We start from the raw sequence: 20,131 nt of genomic DNA, 5'->3' as shown, positions 1-20,131 counted from the left end.
GGGGCTAGCACATCATGCTGAGCAGCTGGGAATTCAGGACATCAGGAGTGTGACCAGCATGTGAGTTACTCTGAATATACAGTGTGAACGAGCCCAAGGGAAAGCTCTGGGCCCCTAGGGTTACAAAATGGGGAAGAAATGAGCTGTGAAATCATATACACCTCCACTTTCTAAATGTACCACAGCGGCAGCCCATCCATGTCCCCTTCTAGTATTAAAGCAGTGGTCAAGTGGAAGAAAACAGAAAAAGAAGCTGACAAATTTGCACTGGGATATCAACTTTGCAGCATACAGGACTGGGGAGGGAGGGCAGGCAGATGCCCAGGTGAATGGCAAAGATTTTCAAAGTAACAAGAAACTCACAATAAATTGCATGTGAAGTAGCTATTAGTGAGATGGAACTGAGTTAACTTACCAGCAGGAACCTGATAGAGCTGAAGAGGCTGAAGAAACCATGAACAAGTGCATCTTTTGCAGAGATCCGGCCTCTGGGGAAGGCTTTAAGCATCCTGGAGGCCAAATCCTCCACTGCTTGCACCTTGCTCAGCCTAGGAAAACAGGATAAAAAAAATAGGATAGGAGGTGAGCATAAGTCAGAAAGCTGGAACCAGAATTTGACCCAGCCCTTCTCAGATCCTAAGACAGATAGTGGAGTGACATAGGGGAGCAGGATAAACCGACCCCAGCTATATAGTTTTCCAGGACATTTACTTTTCTGTGTGAGTTTGGTTATACTGGAGTATATGGATGCAGGATTTCAGCACATACTCATGCTTTTGAGGAATTTTGAAAATAAATGGTTATTTTGTGAAAAGCAAGTTGTAAGGAAAAGGGAAAATGCTGCTGAGCAGATTATATTTTACGTATCATAACTGGAATATTTGAGGTTGGTGTTACCAATTTAGAGCAACAGTGCAAGTGCACAAAACAACCTAACTGGCCCAGTGAACAGACCAGAGGTCGAAACTAAGAAAAAAATAAAGAAAATGCTATTTCCCCTCTTTCTTCCCTAGTACCAGCCATGCAGCTGGCTTTAAAATACGTTGGGATTCATGGAGATGAATCTGTTTCTCAGGATGAGTGCTTAAAATAGATGTAATACATACATGCTCCGTGCCCAGTAATACCAGTGCCAAGTGGCTGCTTTCTAGAGGAGCACACAGCTGGGGACAAGGAAGTGGAAGAGAGAAAACAAACCAACAAGGAAACGAATAAAAATAGTCATTTAGTTTTACAGCTCTTACTTTGTTTGTTTGTTCTGATCACGTTTCAGCATCAGGAGGCCCATCAGAGCATGGCCTGTTGTGCTTCCTCCCTTGGCCCCCACTGGTGCTTCCCCTCCAAGCGACATCAGGCAATGGGATCCCCCAGCACTCCCCCTCCCTACACAGCACACTTGACATGCTGACATTTCTGTTTTGAGGAGATAAAATGTAAAACAAAAGGAAGGGAAAAAGCACAGAGAGATCCTGAGAAACAGAATTATAAAAGCTACCTGGCCTCACTGTTGTATGTAACTGCTGAATTCTTGCCTCCATCAAAACAGTTCAAGCCCCTGCTGCCTTGGGGAGCAGGGTCTGGACAGCGAGCCAAAGCATACAGCCAGAGGCTGCTTGCTAGAGCTGCACATCACTGGATGTACATCACTGTAGGCTGTTACTGGAGACCCTCTGCCCCTTCTGTCCTGTTGCTTCAGGCTCCCAACACTGGGCAGCAACATGGTTCAGTGCTTCCCACCACGGCTCAAGGCTTCTTGGTGGTGGCTGAGCTCTGCGCAGAGCTCCCTTTTGATTTCTTAGCTGGCCATGGAGAGTCATGGCTGATTGGTCTGTATGAAGCAGTTCTTTCCTTCTCAAGAGCTGAGCATGCCAAGGCAGCCGTTCAGTCATAGTGGTGTAAGGACTCTGTAATGCAGAGCTGGAGCTGGCCCACATGCAGCCCAGAGCTCTGCTGCAGAGGAGAGCCTGTCAGTATGGGGATGTAATGGGGCCTGTCAGGGGATTATGGCCAAAACCCAGAAGTGTAACACAGCAGACTTGCAAGGAATATAGTATTTCTTTGTTCAGGCTGAGAGAGGATTCATTCCTGAGAGAGGATTCATTCTGTTCCAGGACCTGTGTTATCAAGGTGTGTTTCTGAAGATGTGTGTGATAACGGCAGGCATTTTAGCAACCTGTGCTTTGCTGAAAACTGCAGGATGTTTCTTCAGCCATTCAGAACAGTGTCTGGGAAACCCAGCTCTGCAGGCCAGCACACTTCCCTCCAAGCAGAGGGCTGGATCCCAAGCAAGGAGCTGAAAAGATAATAAACAGCAATCACGAAAAATGTGGTTACATCCTCAAAGAATTTTTGATTCTTGACCTGTGCATGAACACAATCTTGAGAACACAGTTCTGTCTAGTCTTTTCCTAGGCATCTATAAAGGCTGTTGTATGCCTCTAAATTAGCATTGGGAGGGGATTTGATTTTGTTGACTCTCTGAGCTAGGATAGGGTGCTTTGCCTGATCAGATATTTGTTTCACTGATACATATATACATCATGTATATGTGCGTGTATGTGCACATATACAAGCTTGAAAAATATTCCCTCTTTTAGCACACAAGGGAGTGATTGGGTGATGTTGGTGTGCCTGGTCAAGCCGAGGTATGTAATCATGGCCGCAGCCTCACAGCTTTTGTCCTCTGAGAAGTGATTTTTTTTCCCCTCCTAACTAATCATAAGATTATTTCATTGTCTTGTGAAAATGCCATCCTAGCACATCTTCCTTACGACTTTTGAGCAACATCCCTACAATCTGTTTCCAGAAATGAAAACTGGGACAGTGCAAAGTCTGTCTTCAGTCCTGTCAAGAAGGCTTGTGAAAGTATGACCCTCTGGACTGAACTGTGCCCTGAAAAAAGCTGCTCGTAATGTCATTGAATTACTGCTTATCTGAGAATAATCACTACTCCTCAGAGCATAATAAACCCACTATGTGCCTACCTGCACCGTGATCTCTCAAAATCAGTTGCTTAACTGACATTAGATCTGCTTGTTACTACAGAGCCACCCAGCTCTTCCTGAGCTTGCCAAAAGAGCTTGTTTCAAGTTAAATGATTGCATAAAGAAACAAATAAACCCAGAGGTGGTTTTGACATTGCCGTTACAGGTAGCTTACCTGTCACAGATGACTTGGAGCTTCTGAGGTCTCCTGGAAGCAGCCAGTTCTAGAAAGTGTAATATACAATCAGAATTAAATGAAAATCAAGCCACAAACCATTCTTTGAGCCTTTTCGAAGAACTTGTGCTCAGAATTTCAAAGGGACCTATAGAATCTGTCATCTTAGTATTTATAAATATACATTATTCCTATAGGACTTGAGTACCAGCATTGATGTTAATAAGGCTGTTCCAGTTCTGTAACCCTTTCCTTTCATATGTCTGTGAATATAGGCCTTGGGCCCCCTTCTGCTGCTGTGTGAATCTTAGATTTGGCTTCAATAAAAGCAGTATCAGTCCCTAAAGCCTTCACATGAAGGAAGCAGAGAGAGGTTTGCAGGCCTGAATCACCAGCAATTGTCTTGGCTTATCAAGCAGCTGCTGAGCTTCATGTATTGCCCTGTGCACACATGGGGCTTTGGCAAAAAGAGTGGGGACAGAGCAAAGACACTTGGGTCCCACTCTTTTGTCCACTTCTCTTGCTGTCAATCCCTCACTAAGTTTGTTGTTTATTATCAAATTAACCTTCTTCATACAGGCTTCGTACTTACTGATTCAAACATCTCTACCAGATTGGAACTTTGCGGGGTTTGCAGTTTTGGGAAGGCTGTGTTGTTGTTGCCATTTTTCAAGGACACACTTCTAAACATTGTGGAAAATGTAGACAAATACATTCTTCAAATGTTTTCTTATAAAGCATGAGTTTTCTCAGGCTTAGGTAGGAATGAATGGCTTAAGCCTGGAAGATTTCCCCTTAGAGATGAACAAAGACATATTGTTGCATCAGAAAGGCTGTAATTTCTACCAGCAACATTTTCCTGAGTACCATTTCTGACAGTGCTTGAGCAGGAAGGATGGTGTCAACCTCTCTTCCAGCCCAGCCCAGCCCAGACAAGCATTCCCCGTGGCAGCAAGACCACCAGAAGGCAAGCGCCACTGGTCTGTTGCCAGTAGATTTGGTGCTTGGCTGGGGCTTATGCTGCACCATCGGAGAGCATCTGCCCATCCTTCCTGCCCAGAAGCATCCGCCACATCATTCAGGGACAGAAGTTGCTGGCTGTGGGCAAAGCAGGGGTACCCTCTGCCTTCAGCTGCATGGCCATTTCAAGAGTGCCAGGACCAGGGGCTCAGTCACTCAGTGTCTGACTTGATGCACAGTTTGTTAAAGTTGCAAATGACTGAACTTCCAGCACTTAACCTTTCCAGCAGCAATCTTTCACCATTAAGCCAGGCAAGCAGGTTTTTAAACCTGTCTATCACAGGGTAAGTAACAGTTCACAACTGAAGTGTTCTCCTACACCCAAATACTAAGGTAATTGCTAAAGCAGTAAATGGCAATATAACCTAGGATGAGATTCATGACAGTTTAGGTGCCAGAGCACTGAAATTATTGCAGTATCTAGAAGTTATATATTAGTATCTTGAATAGCCCCTTCCCAAATCAGTCACGAAGATTAACTCTGGCAGAACATTCATCTTGTATCACTAATAACATTTTCTCTGGATCCTCTTTCCTTCATTTTGCCCCTTGACTGTAATAAAAGTGTAGAAATAAATCGTCCCTATTGAGTAGAGATGTAAAGTTTCCAGGCAAAATAGAAGAAAAACAATTTAAAAAAAATGGTTTGGAAAAGCATAAGATGTTTTTTATATGAGGTAGAATTTTTTACCCCTTCACAGAGCTGGCCAGAAACTTTCAGATGTTGTGACTTTCTGCCAGAAAATTCTGATTTGTGAGATGGAAACCTTCCATGACAATATATCAATTTCCTTTAATATTTAATAAAAATGTCAAGGTTGTACTTTAACTCTACTGAAATCTTTTAACATTAATGTTCTTTAATGAGTTTAACATTAAAGTTAAAAAGTGCACGTTCAGTTGAGAACAGCAGGGCAAAACATTTCAGTGATATCTAAGTGAAATGTCACTGGTTTTGTGGAGTGTATTTCCCGGATTAACATTCCAAAGAGGAAATAGGATTTTCTTTATGTTACAAATAGGAACATCAGTTTGCTTACTGGGAGCTGGGAGGAATACCTGAATTAGAGTCTTTGCTGTCTCAAGCAAGCCTCTTGACTTAAATTTACCATTTATGTAACAAGGAGATTAATAATTATCTACAAGGGGTACTGTACGAGCCAGTGAGCCAACTGCTGCTATCCCTGTCCAAACACATCTCTCAGTGGAGAATTCTGCTTGAGTGAGGACTGCCAAACTTGCCACTTTGAGTAGACAGAGCTTTGATTATAAATGCAAGACATGGGTAAGAAAACAGTATGTCTCTACTCAAGGATTTAATGTAGTTAACTAATCCACTTTAAATCAGTTCAGATTAATCTCCTGACTGACCCCATATAGACAAGCCCTTAGAGAATGCTGAGGCCCCTTTGTGTTGAACAGGGTAAGAACAGAACAGTAAATTTTTCCCTGCTGTAAGATTATGACCAATCTAAAATTGTAAACCAATGTAAAGAGCTACTCCTTAAAGGAAAGAGATGAAGAATATTTAGATATAATTCAAAAATGTGGATGAACTACTGAATTATTTGTCTCACAGTGATGATATAGACATAAAATGATGGGATTGTGTAGGGCTGATTGATTGGCTTTTTTAACAATAAGAGTAGACCTGAAAGGTAGCACTTGGGTTTGTTGCCCTCTATCTCTATGCAAGGCAGTGTGTGCTAATAAGGAAATACCTCCCCATATGAAAACGCAGGTGGAAGTGGCTAATGAACTGATAATGAGGCAAGCAAGCCAGAGGACAGAAGTTAAACTTTCCTAATTGATGAAGAGAGAGAAAGAGGATGCCAAGCACTGCCGGATGAAGGCACTGGGGTTGCAGGCTCAGAAAGAAAATTTCTCTCATTAGTGAAATCTCTGTGGCTGCAGGACAGAAGCAGAGCTCTGCCTGTGTGGCAGGCTGGAAACTGCAGCCTGTGCCCACTGCCAGACAGATAGGAAGTTTCCCTACAGTGTAGCCAACACCTTGGTTACACTGCTGTTCTTCCCTTTAGGATCAAAGCCACATGCAGTTTATGATGACAATAAAAATTTCATCGTTTTAGAATTCAGTTTCCAACCATCCCATTTGTTAAATGAAGCATCAGCATAAAAAGTGAGATAAAAAATAAGCACTCCGAGTGCAGACCTCATCTGCATTCTCAAAAATGTCATTTGAAGTTTGCTTTTCAGAGCCTGCTGCTCGTTGTCTCCATCTGCTGGTGACATTTTGGAAACGCAACAGATACTACTCGGGAGCAGATGTTGATTCTGGAAAGCTTCTAAATCTTATTCAGCATAGCAAAGCCTGCAGATATGTGAAAAGAAAACAACCAGGCTTGATTTAAGTCATCGCTGCATCTGAAAAAGGCCAGTGTAAAACCTGTGGCTGCTAAGTGATATGATGCTACGTGGCATAGTAAACTTATTAGTCAGCCCATGTGATAAATCAAGGAGCAAAGCTCACTCATAGTGAGTTCATCATGTTATAAAGAAATACACAGTGTTCCCCACTCTGTGGAATCCAAATGTCAGAAAAAGGAAACAAAAACTAACTTGGTACATTGAGTGCTCCAATATTCCCAGTTTGGCAAAAGCACTAGCTTAATGTCATGGGCTGTGATTCCTAATCCTTTCCTGCCCTTGACCCCTGCTGTCTAGATTCAAACTTGTAACCATTAATGGGGCTGGATCAAAACACTGGCCTTCTGGTGTCACCAATGGTGTTTAGAGGGGATTTAAACTCACTGCTTTTCAGTGCAGTGAAATGAACACAGCAGTAGATTAATGCAAGGATTTGAGCTCACACAGCATGAGAGCTTTCAAAAATAGTGTTAACAGAGCTACAACTGCCTCTTTCAGGGGAAGCAAAATGAGGGGAACAGAACAAATGAACAAACACAGGGCAAAGCCTTGTCGCTATGGGCAGGGCTCCTGAGCCTGGGGAGCCAGGACGAGGGCCAGCGAGTATGCTGAGGCATGGGGCAGGAGCTCTCCCAAGCCTTCATGTTTTGCAGGAACTGGTTCTCAAGACAGGGCTGAGGTAAATCCATGCTTTCAGGCCCTATGGCTGCACGTAATTCCCTACCCCAAGTGTCACTCCTGCAGGGAGGAAGCAAGATCGCAAACTGTTGGCTGAAGAGTTGCTCACCCATCCTTCCTGTTCACCTGGGGACAGGCGTAGGTTGAGACTGGCAAACTGTAGGCAACAGGCATGAGCCCCATTTCTAAACTCCTTTGTGCAAGAAGGCACAGGGACATAGGGAGGTCAAATGCTCCCTTGCACATTTCACCCCTTGCCAGTTGCCCACAGAAGGGGCAGGGGAACTGCTCTTCCTCCAGTTGCCTGGCGTGTGCCTGGCGCACAGAGCCCACAACCCATGCTGTATCTCCTCTTCAGGCTCTGAGCAGGATGTGCTCAAACCCACAGGAGTGACAGGAAAACATCTAAAGGTTTCCAGCTTTCATTTCAAAGATTCCTACTAACCCACCTGGTCCAGGAACCCTTCCAGGAACAACCTCAGTCTGGGGCTGAGCCTACGGTGCTGAATCCAGTGGGAGTTTTGCCATCAACTTCAATGAGAATGGGATCACACCTCGGTGCTTTGTTTTGCCCATGTTCGTTCCTTGCCGCGGGCGGGAACCTGTTTGTTTGTTTGCTGCCTGCGCTCACAGCGAACATCAATAGGACTAGCTGAAAGCATTCAAGCCATCAGATTGGGGAAGGCTCCAAAGTTTGTTTGCTTATCTGAACCATCCCAGGCGCTCAGATTCCCACAGCTGGGCTGGAAACAATCTCGAGAGAGGTTTTCTCAGGCAGACTCCACAGCTTCCACAAGGGCTGAGCGTGTCCTGGAGCGGGAAACAGTACCTGTGCCTCAGGGAGGAGAGGGGAAGTGCACAGGAGCATGTGAATGCCAAATAGCTTTAAACAAAGAGACTTATTTGCCTTCTTACCAACAGCCCCATCAAAAAATGACTTGATTTTGTTCACGACTAGACCAACCTTCTATGACTAACTTTCTTCTGTCCAGACTGGTTTGTATAAATCCAGGTGTGAGCCAAGTGCTTGGTTCCAGTATGTGGCTGGAGCAGCCCTTAGGCAGGCTCTGAGGAGAGGAAAGGGATGTTGCTTCTCCAGCTGGAGCACCTACTGCCCAAAACACTGGCTCAACATCCCTCTCCCATGTGTTTGCTAGCATGGTGGGATGTTCCTACAGGAAGGCGTCCTCTGACTCCTGCATTTCTGTCTGATTCAGCCACAAAAAGGCACCAGCATCACAGGTTTACAGCACAGCATGGGTCAGTTCTGCCCTGCTGGAGTCCATTAGGGAAACTTTCTATCAAGCCTGAAAGGCATGCCAAGGGCAAGGTCCTACACCTGGGTCGGAGCAATCCCAGGCACAGCTACAGGTTGGGCAGAGAAGAGATTCAGAGCAGCCCTGTGGAGAAGGACTTGGGGGTGCTGGTCAATGAGAAAATGAACATGAACCGGCTACAGCATGTGCTCGCAGCCCAGAAAGCCAACCATATCCTGGGCTGCATCAAAAGGAGCGTGACCAGCAGGTTGAAGGAGGTGATCCTGCCCCTCTACTCTGCTCTCGTGAGACCTCACCTGGAGTACTGTGTGCAGTTCTGGTGTCCTCAACATAAAAAGGACATGGAACTGCTGGAACAAGTCCAGAGGAGGGCCACGAGGATGATCAGGGGACTGGAGCACCTCCCGTATGAAGACAGGCTGAGGAAGTTGGGGCTGTTCAGCCTGGAGAAGAGAAGGCTGTGTGGGGACCCCATAGCAGCCTTCCAGTACCTGAAGGGGGGTGCTACAGGGATGCTGGGGAGGGACTCTTCATTAGGGACTGCAGTGACAGGACAAGGGGTAATGGGTTAAAACTTAAACAGGGGAAGTTTAGATTGGATATAAGGAAGAAACTCTTTACTGTAAGGGTGGTGAGGCACTGGAATCAGCTGCCCAAGGAAGTTGTGAATGCTCCATCCCTGGCAGTAAGGTGTCCCTGCCCACGGCAGGAGGGTTGGAACTAGATCTTAAGGTCCTTTCCAACCCTAACTATTCTATGATTCTAACTCAGATTTGAAAAATGCTGAAGATGACTAGACTTGTCTTTACTGGAGCTGTTTCCATGCTGCCTAGGCGCCTGTCCTCTCCCTCCCAGTCCTTCCATGGGCACCCTCCACAGCAGCAGCCAGCACTGCTATTCAGACAAAATAGAGCTAAGCAGGAGGTGCCATTCAGGGCAGTTCTGGGCACTTACACATTCTCTGTTGTCTGTATTCGTTTCTTTGCTTATGTAGCCTTAATGCTTTAACTTTTAGGTTGTCCCTCTATATAGCACTGAGATACCTAATCATCATCACTGAGTTTTTAGCCTAGTATGAGCAGATGACTGGCATAGAAAAAATTCTTTGTGATCATTTATCCCACACATGAGCAATTCCTCCCTACCAGACTGGCCTTCCCAACTTGTACACTATACCCAGCCAAGCCTTCAACAACTTAGAGGAGAAAGTGCTTCCTCCAGCTGTCTGTTCTGTGCTTGCTCCCTATCCAAATTAAACTTGCTGTGGACAGCGACACATTCCCATTTCACGCTGGTTTGATTAATGTGTCTCAGCTAATTGTGTGAAGGATTCCACTCCTTTCGACTGTGAGACCAGGTTATTGTTCAGCCAATCGTGGCTACCATGTGAAAATGGGGGCTGTTTAGTGTTCATGCACCAGAATCAAAGGAGGGGCATCTTCAACTGGGTCACAGAGCAACACCCACTTCTTTGAAAAGATGTTACTATGCTCTACTAAACCTGTAAACCTCTTGCTCAAAGCACGTCTTCTCCCTCCTCCTCTCACCCTCCTCTTCCCCTCCCCCCCATCCAGATAGACAGGCTCCCCCCACCACTCTCTTAGGGTACGAGTGAGAGAGAATGGCTAGATTGTAGATGGGTGGATTTTACATTCTAGGGTATTTAATATTTCACTTTTATATTTCTCTTGCAGAATGATCCTGCTGAGAGACTAAGAATCACTGCTCATCATTTCCCCCTCACTGACACTTGAATATATTTTCCCAAGAGAAAACATTAAACAAAAAGAGAGAAAGGGAGAGAGAGAGGGAGAGGGGAGAGAAAGGGAGAGAGAGAGCTGGCTTTTCAAAGCATACTTCTCAACCTGCCCACATCAAAATAAGAGACAACTGGCCCTTTGAAGTCCAGGACACAGACTTCTCTACCAGCCCATGTGGAAATAAAAGAAGCCAGCTTTATAAATCACACAGATTTCTTACCTTACCCACATCAAAATTAGGGATAGTGACCTTTAAAACTGAGGTTTAAAGGCCCCCAAACCAATCTACATAAAAATAAGGAGAATTCAGATAAACTGTGTCTCCAGGCACCTGTTAGTTTCCTCAATCTGTACCAGGAGACACTGGTCCTTTGCACTGAGGAGCAGAGAATATCGACATTGTCAGCACTTGCAGCAATGAAATCTTCCATCAGCCTAAGATACACCCAGCGCTCAGTGAGGCAACTTTGCCACACAGGTACCTTTGCTTGTATACTAGGCCAACGCAAGTATTGTTGTGGGTCCTACAACACCACTATCATAAATCAGCTCAAGGGATTTAATAACACTGAAGCACAGGAATTTTCCTAATGAGGATTACTGACCCAAAAATTAAGTGGCTAGTGAGTGGCTCAGAGATAAAGTTGGCATTCTTGTGAATTAAATCCTACCTGGGTTATAGTTGAGGACCTTGGAAAGTCCTTGCCAGGTGTCCTCAGTCAGGACCCCCAACACCTATGCAAAAGGAGAAAGAGAGTAGGAAGAACAATAACCTTTATTTGCCAGTACTCTGCTTTTGTGTGGAGCTGGAGAAATCAGTTTCAATGGAGAGAGACTCTCCTTTCCTGTAAATCCAGCACAGATTCACGCTGCCCAGCACATAAAGGACATGGACATTTTAGCTCTTGATTTTGTAGCAGAAAAGGCCCTGCTGAGATGGAATGTTATTGCTGCTGTAAACATCAGTGAAGGTGCACGCATCTTCACTGCCAGGTTACTTCTGCATGTGTTTGCCAGCCCATGGGTCACTGCTGAAGGTGTCCTGCACCAGACCTGCAGTGGGGACTTATTCTGCCCGCTTGCACTGGCAGCAGCCAATATGCTCAGCAGCAGCACAGGCTGTGAGCTGATGGAAACCCCTGCCATTTTGAGATGACAAAAGAGGTGGCATGCAGGTCTACACCAGGTGGTACAAAGCAGTCCAGTGTCTCATCCTGAAGGGTCCAGAGCTTCTGCAGTCTTTTTGGCCTTTACTGTGAATTGTGGGCTTCAGAAATAGGTCCTCATGGAGCAAAGTCTGGGCCAATAAAGCCTCCTTCAACCTTATTTTAGTTGCTGGAATGTGTGAGATCGAGCATATCTGGATTTCTGTGATGGCTGTAGTTGTGGATGTTTAGTGTTGTTATTATTATTACTTACCACATGCAAAGTGTGTTGTGCCTATTGATATGGATGAGTTGTGCTAAAGTGGTAAAGCCATATATTTCAGAAGAGTTCACAGCATGTGATATGGTATTATAAATCAGTTCTGCTCACTCCAAGCATTCAAAGCTTACCATTCAGACAACCCACAATATTATCAGATTTACTTAAAAACCAGTGAAATTGTAACATGAAAAAATGTCTGAGGTTTTTATTTGGTTTCTCTTCTCCAACATTAGATTTCTCTCACATTAGTTACACTTTGCATATGATAGACAGTTATTTTCCTTAAAATGAAAGCTGAGATATATGATACTGGCCTCATAGAAACTTGTGATAAGATTGCAAGAAAACAAGCATCATTAAAGAAGGAAGAAATACAAAGCCTGGTTGTTGCAGTTGTTATGCATCTGGCAGCTGATTGCTTTTCTCACTCACTGTTGGGAAACAGCTGTGAGGACAATTACAGCTACCTGGAGAAGACAGCCACAAGCAGGGACTTTATCTCACAGTTGGCACAGATCAGCATGGTGGTCTGCGGGGCTCAGCCGTGTCAGGATATTGGAAGGTGGCTTGCACTGGGGGTAATTTGACAGGTCTGGATAAGGCTGCATTCTTGACTGGTGTGTGCATCATGTAAGTAGGGCAGTTCTGCGCAAAGCAAACTCTTGAGCGCCCACAGGAAAGAGGGAATTAGAATTTGATCTTCACTCCAGAATTTGCTCCCTTTTGCTATCCTGGTATCTTTCTGGGAAGTCCCAGCAAAACCTCTAAAATATTCTGTATTGAAAATCCAGGTGTGTGTTCTGAAGTTCCATCCCGGCATACATCCGGGCCCTTGTTCTTCATGGTATCTTGTGAACCGTCAGGCATCAGTCCTAAAGGCACCAGAGGGAGCTGGGGAAGTTCACGACATAGTGAAATCATACTTTTCAGCATCAGCTCAGCACTCTGCCTCTCTCTCTCTTAGTGAAGAATTTAAGAAAACAGTTATTCATGCATCTTGTACTTTATGTATAAAGTTTTCAACAAACACCTACATTTTGCTGAGTTGAGGTATGAAACCATTCAGAGCACCAATCACTGAGTGCTATATGAATATGTATTTATATTTTCCAAGTCTTTTCTTTACAAAAGATGCTATTCCAACCCATGAATTTGAATCTGTTTTTTAATTTCCAAGATAATGGGGCAGGTGATTTTTTTTTCCTATTCTCTTTTCCCCCTAGACCTTTGGTGAGAATCCTTGCCAAATCAGAATATGAGTTGTATTTATTTAATTGAAATTAATTATACTCTGGGGATGGTTTTATCTGTTGTGTATCTACCCTAAATCTAGCTGTTAACTCTCTGGTCCATGCCATTAGACTAAGCAAAACAGTTCCTCTGTACTTGCTCATCTGCCATGCTCCTCCATGCACGCACTTTTTACTAGAGTGAAAGGTCTTGGTGCAGCTCAGTCGAGTTCACTTTAGAAGAAGCATAGTTGCAGCCAGGGCTGTATCTACAATGCCTGTGTTTCAGCAAGCACCTTAAACTGGTGTAAATCATTGTCCTCTCTTTACCCTCTAACTGCTTGTTTCTCTTGTGATGAACCACCTAAAGGAATCAACCTATCTGATTTTGCTCACTTTCGTTGGGAAGTTATATTTCATGCTTTACGTAGAGAAGCCTTGTAGCCATTCATTTGTCACTTGTCACATGTTTGGTTGAGCCCCAGAAGCATGCTGCCGGTATGCCGCAGCCTAATCCAGCCCACATGAGGTCCTCAGCACAATGTTAATCAATAAGATGGGGGTTTGGAATGCAAACCCTATGCCTGATCTCTTGAAATGTGAACGATGGATCTTAAGTTTGTCAGGTTTGTTTACTCTCCATGCCATGGCAGAACTGGAGACACTGCAGTCTGTATCCCCTCGGGCCATACTTCCATAACTAGCACTGCCAGCCTCAGTAGTTCCTTTGTCTTTGTCCCCTTCCCATTTACCTCTGCTCCTGTGTCATCTGTCATCCCTTCATGAGTACTAGTGCTTAGGCAGCCAGATCATAGAATCATAGAATCATAGAATGGTTAGGGTTGGAAGGGACCTCAAGATCATCTAGTTCCAACTCCCCCTGCCATGGACAGGGACACCTCTCACTAAACCATCCAACACAAGGCTTCATCCAACCTGGCCTTGAACACTGCCAGGGATGGAGCACTCACAGCCTCCCTGGGCAACCCATTCCAGTGCCTCACCACCCTAACAGGAAAGAATTTCCTCCTTATATCCAATCTAAACTTCCCCTGTTTAAGCTTTAACCCGTTACCCCTTGTCCTGTCACTACAGTCCCTGACAAAGAGTCCCTCCCCAGCATCCCTGTAGGCCCCCTTCAAGTACTGGAAGGCTGCTATGAGGTCTCCACGCAGCCTTCTCTTCTCCAGGCTGAAAAGCCCCAACTTCCTCAGCCTGTTTCCTACGGGAGGTGCTCCAGTCCCCTGATCATCCTCGTGGCCCTCCTCTGGACTTGTTCCAACAGTTCCATGTCCTTTTTATGTTGAGGACACCAGAACTGCACACAATGCTCCAGGTGAGGTCTCACAAGAGCAGAGTAGAGGGGCAGGATCACCTCCTTCGACCTGCTGGTCACGCTTCTTTTGATGCACCCCAGGATACGGTTGGCTTTCTGGGCTGCGAGCACACACTGAAGCCGGCTCATGTTCATTTTCTCATCGACCAGCACCCCCAAGTCCTTCTCTGCAGGGCCGCTCTGAATCTCTTTGCCCAGTCTGTAACCGTGCCTGGGATTGCTCCGACCCAGGTGTAGGACCCTGCACTTGTCGTGGTTGAACTTCATAAGGTTGGCATCAGCCCACCTCACAAGCGTGTCAAGGTCCCTCTGGATGGCATCCCTTCCCTCCAGCGTATCAACCGGACCACACAGCTTGGTGTCATCGGCAAACTTGCTGAGGGCGCACTCAATCCCACTGTCCATGTCAGCGACGAAGATGTTAAACAAGACCGGTCCCAACACCAATCCCTGAGGGACGCCACTCGTTGCCGGTCTCCAGCTGGACATCGAGCCATTGACCACAACTCTTTGTGTGCGGCCATCCAGCCAGTTCTTTATCCACCGAGTGGTCCATCCATCAAATTGATATCTCTCCAATTTAGAGAGAAGGATGTCGTGTGGAACAGTGTCAAACGCTTTGCACAAGTCCAGGTAGATGACGTCAACTGCTTTAGATAAATGAACTGTATAAGTAAATTGTTCTTGTTTAGAGTAATCCAGGGAGAAAACCAAGTTACAGGTTCCCCAGTTCATGTAGCCCCACATGTGAGAGGTGACACAGGAGCAGGAATGAGCAGCCATGAAGACTGCTTAAGCTGGTACTTGCTTCTAGAAGAAATATTGGTGAAATTGCAATTAGTCCTGATGATTCAACAGAACAAACACAATTCATAGAATGGGAATTTTCCAGCCATATATCTACACAGTGTCTGAACCACGAGTCCTACATGGGGATAAGCATGCTGGGTGATACAGACTCATGCACACAAATGCAGACAGTCTAAGTCAGTGCAGGGTGCCTCCATTATTAGTACATGAAAGGAACTGACTATTAGAAAACAGTAGGAATCCCCATTCTGAACCTCAGACTCGGCAAAATATCTCAAGTTAAGCATCGAAAGCCTCTAAGGAGCTTTGAAATCTTGGCCTAACACAGAGCCTCATTCCAGGCTGTATAATAACAGAAAACCTTCTGTGAATGGCACTAATTATTTCATGGCTCTTAAATCTTCCTCATGATTTTTAAATAAGTTTGGGGTTTTTGCCTTCTATAGCACAAATCCTATTAATCACGGTATTAGTTATAATACCAGAGAAATGACGATAGGGCTATAACCCTCCAACTGCAAAACCACAGGAAATGTATCCAGAGATTTCAGAGCTGTAAGTGGAAGGATACCCTTCATTTACACTCTGGGAAACTCAGCTCTGCCCTGGCTTTGAACTCTATTAATTGGTCATGTATAGATTTTTTTCCCCTTCAGTAACTCTGGGATTTTTCTTTACAAAAGAGAAATTCAGCATTTATTTAAACGGACTGAAGTCAAGCCTAAGAACTGGTCCCACCTGTCTGACTTTTTATCGCATTCTAGCTGAAAGCAGAGAGGAAAACCGGGCAGGAGTGTTTCTGGGTGAAGGGATTAAGAAGGAAAAGTCTGACTTACACAGACTTGAGGCTATAAAGTCCTTTCTCACAGTTTTCTGTTTTCTTTGAAAAACCATGTTTGGGAAACACTGTGCAGAAAAATAACTCCTTAGGAGGACATGTGAAAGGGCAGACACCTACAGCACAACCCAAGAGGAATGTATAGGTTGAACTTCCTGTTAAGTCAGTAACAGGGTCAGCAATGAAGGAACATACAGAATCCACTAGTGCTCGGAACTGCTTCAATTCTACCAAACTGCACTAAGGACATGGCTCTGTGTTTCAGTTTCCCCAGCAGAAAAAGGGCTTAAGAGGCTCCTGAATCTGTCTGCTCTCACTCACTGCTGCCTTTATAAAGTAATTTCACACTTTCCATTATGCCAAAGCAGTCTCCAGGGCTGCACCATAAACTGAATGATACAAAATGTTCCAAGTTAAGGATTTCTGAAAAACCTCAGGGTTTTGCCATTTTCAAGGCAGTTTAAGAGCAGTATTAGAGCTCTTTTGTGAGAATATGGTGTGCTGTATCCTACAGTAAGTAACAGCTTTAACAAGAAGGAATAGAATTTGCAGTACCTGCACACCTTTTATGCCTTCTTCAATTTGATGTCGCTTTAATTGGCTTTAAATTTTTGATGAGATGACAAACATCAAAGGAAAGTCATTTGATTTACTCGTGTGTCTGTGAGAAAGTTGCCAAATATAAAATGGGTTACAAAATCTGCTATGAACTTGGCAGATTGGACCAAACTATTTCTGCTATTCACGGCACCTATCTTAGGACTTCAAAATTAAGTAGGGAGCTGGAGCAGCAGATTCTTTTTCTCTCCCATTTCAGGGTATATTTTACTCACCTTCCAGATCTTCAGCAGCTGTTCATGAGTACCAGAAGTTCCTGCAAATATTGGCTGGCCTTGGATCATTTCAACAAATACAGAGCCTGCACTCCTGCAAGCAAAACAAGGTATTAGCTCATTCACATGCATGACATACATTGTATGATTGTTGGGATGGGAAGGGGAGAGATGAAGGTAGGCAATTGTTGGAATGGAAATTTAAAAATCCTGACTTGTAAACGCAGAAATCCTGATAGAAGCTGTAAACCTTATACATATTGTAGCTCAAGCCTGAAAGGTGCCAGTCTGATGTGTAGGTAAAGTCCACCTCATGTCATCTAGTGGGAGTGTGTGAGGGCACGTGTGTGTGAAGCAAGGCCGGACGCGGGGTGTCTGTGTATACATAAATACAGGCTTCAGTGAAGACTAATACACTTCTACAGCACGGTGGTAGGCAAGATGTAGCATTCTTAAAATCCCTACAGCCTGTGGGAAGTCAGGAAGGATTCCTTTGGGAAGGGACATCTTATACCTCCCTCAACACTGTTCTAAGCACTTGCAACTGGCGTCTGCTCAAGTTGTATGTAGTATTGTTAACCTCATCCAAGTCGTACAGATTGAAACACTTGAATTAAAAAGCTGACAAGTCAAATAGCATGGGAGCAGACCAGAGGTATGTCACATTCACATCCCTCCAGGATTATAGAAAAGAGTAAAGCAGCCAAAGTTCCATACAAGTCAGTTGCCATCTCCTTTTTCTCATCAGCACCATCCACGAACTCACACACACACCCCCTTCACCAGCAAGACAAGACATGTGATATCCTTGGAAAATAAATCCACTAAACAATGGTTTGGTTTTGGTTTTTCCAGGACCAAACAATTTGTTTCCAGTCTTTTAATTTATCCTGTTACAAACCCATCCAAAAAGCTGGTTGTGGCAGAAGTCTGTGGAATACTAGGTTTTTTACATGAGAAAAAGCTGCAAAATCAGTGATAACAGTAGGAAAGATAAACAGGGAAGTATTGCACACTTTATGAGCTTGAAGAGCACATTAGAAGCAGAAAGAACCCAAAGGCACTACCCACTAGAATGATTTTTCCTTCAGGAGAAATTAGCTTTTCACTGGAAAACTGAAGGCAACATTTCATTGTATAAAGAACTTGGTAACAACATCAAGTTAAAGTATTCTTAAGCTCATGTCATCCCCTACTCTGCACTTGTGCCAGAGCAAACCAGCCAGCTTAAAGAAAACACTAAATCCTGCAAAAAATGCTTGATTATATTTAGGTGAATTAGTCCTATTGGCAATAATGATGAGGTAGTTGTGGTCAGGGTAGGCTTACCTTTTGCAAGTATTTCCATATCTTATTGTATGGTGTAGAATTCTGCTCATTTACCTTTTCATCTTTTTTTTCCCAGACCTTTTCTGTGTCTCCCATCTTTTCACTATGCCCCATCTCAATTTTTCAGGTTTCAGTATTAATCTTCTTTGGTTATAGCAAATTTGGGTCCTTTAAGCTCAAATACTGAAAACCCAGCTTTGACTAACAGGCTCTGAGAGTATTCTTTTCACCGCTAAGCAACAACTGGTTAAACTCTTCTTGTCATCTGTACTGCTGTGTTACACCTTGCACCTTGTTTTTGTACTACTGTAGATGCTTTTTCCTACCTGGCTGTGGTCACTCGAGAGCCTGACATGTGACTCATCTGCCATATTTTAGTCATGCTTGTGCATCAGGTGATGCCAAGCCTATTTGCAGATCCATATCTAATGCTGTTTTCACAAACATCTCTGCTGCACTTTGCCTTGGTTTCCTATATCCTAACCTCCTAACCTTGGGTCCTGTGAGCTCGGCTGCTTGCTTGTCTAATGCTTTTTCAGGATGCAGGCACCATGGAACTTAACCCACAGCTTTTGCAATATAGGGGGTTTTTGTGTTTCATAGCACTACGTATCACTAGATATTATTCTGGAGCCCACAGATTGATTCTACTGGGACCAGTGTCATACCAACCCTCTGGGTTTTTTTCCCAGCTGATGTATGTGCCCAAATTGCTCACCCTATTTTGCAACTACAGGGCTGCTGTAATCCACTGATTCTATTGCACAAGTTTAATTGCATGTGGTCAAAGCAATTTAGGTATTCTTGATTTGTAGAAGAGAATCAGCTCTGAGTTTTTGGACCAAATGATCCTGATGTTCCCCACAGTTTGGGTTCTGATATCCTAGCTAGAAACAGCATTAAACTGGCAACAGCAGAAGTCTTATTTTCCTAGATGTAGCTAGCATTTGCTAAGGATTACCCGTGAGCAGAGTCCAAAAGTTCAGATCTAATGAAACAGTCTTTTCACTAATGGGCAAGCTGTGAATTTGAGGAGAGGTACAACTTGTGGGCTGTTATGAGTGCACCTTCTGGTAGAACTCTACGTTGTATTCCTGGTTTATTCTCGTTATCTCTGGAAGCCTTTAAACCTCAGTGTCTCTAATAAAGACAAAACTATCAGCACAACCACAACTGCTGGAAAGGCTTCTTGTTTCCTTTAGCGAGACTCAGCTGACCAGCTGCCTTTAATGCCTGCTTGGTGCTGCATTGATTCATCAGTGGCAATCATCACTGTTTCTCTCTCGTTTGTTTCCAGATGAAATACACTTTTCTTTATTTTTAAAAAAATAAAAGCCAGAAGTAGCTAGAACAACAGATGTGTGGGCACCTCCCCCTTTCCCTAGGTATTTTTGTCTACCTGTTGAAGTAGGACTTTGGAAACTAGTGCTAGTCATCATATTAGCCTTTCAGTAGAGGCTTCAACTTTTCTTCTGAGATACAGGATTTACAGTTACTGCTCTGAGAGCATTATGAGGATCCTGCTGTTAATGAGGATAATTCAGAAACATTTACTTTTAAATATTTATAAAGATTTAGACCTAGTGTTTTGGTTTTTGCCCTTTTCCTTCTTTCCCCTCTGATACTAATTTCTGAGGTACTCTTATCCCTTCCAGTCTATAAGTTCCTCAAAGGTCTCAGTCCCATATAGCTGCCTTGTGAAGGGCTAAGGCAGAGGGAGGGGTCTTTTGGGAAGAGGCCTAGGCCTGATGTTTCAGCATGTGCCAGATACACACATGAACCAAGACAGTGACTACTAAAGCAATAAGAGAGGTATAACTGGTTATAGGAACAGTTAGTGAGCAAAACCAGAGCTGGTTCAGACAGCACGATTGCATCTGCCTGCAGTCCCTGAGGCGGGTTTGAGCACTGCACTTACTCCTCAGTCTGCAGTGCTGCATTACGTAGTGGAGAGACGATTTCATCAGGATTAAGACCTAAGGTATCTCTGCAGTATCCCAGAGTTCCCTCTCCACCGTTTTGCTGGCACTGGGGGATTGCAATTAC

General features: G+C 44.2%; 1 protein-coding gene and 1 long non-coding RNA gene across 2 annotated transcripts in view; one reads left to right on the top strand and one right to left on the bottom strand.

Annotated features, from left to right (window-relative positions):
• LOC136011080 (uncharacterized) overlaps positions 1-10,291 on the top strand; it is a 104,820-nt gene extending 94,529 nt beyond the window's left edge. Inside the window, exon 3 of the long non-coding RNA XR_010611189.1 lies at positions 10,217-10,291. This is a non-coding gene — a long non-coding RNA (uncharacterized LOC136011080). The remainder of the gene's footprint in view (positions 1-10,216) is intronic.
• CDK15 (cyclin dependent kinase 15) overlaps positions 1-20,131 on the bottom strand; it is a 37,468-nt gene that overhangs the window by 4,989 nt on the left and 12,348 nt on the right. The window contains 5 exon segments of the mRNA XM_065672746.1: positions 416-445; positions 448-548; positions 3,160-3,208; positions 10,954-11,017; positions 16,757-16,850. Coding sequence (XP_065528818.1) covers positions 416-445; positions 448-548; positions 3,160-3,208; positions 10,954-11,017; positions 16,757-16,850 — 338 coding nt within the window.

The sequence above is a fragment of the Lathamus discolor genome, chromosome 3 (assembly GCF_037157495.1).
Source record: "Lathamus discolor isolate bLatDis1 chromosome 3, bLatDis1.hap1, whole genome shotgun sequence".
NCBI classification, from domain to species: domain Eukaryota; kingdom Metazoa; phylum Chordata; class Aves; order Psittaciformes; family Psittacidae; genus Lathamus; species Lathamus discolor.
Note: the sequence above shows the minus strand (reverse complement) of the source record. Positions and strands in the feature narration are given on the sequence as shown.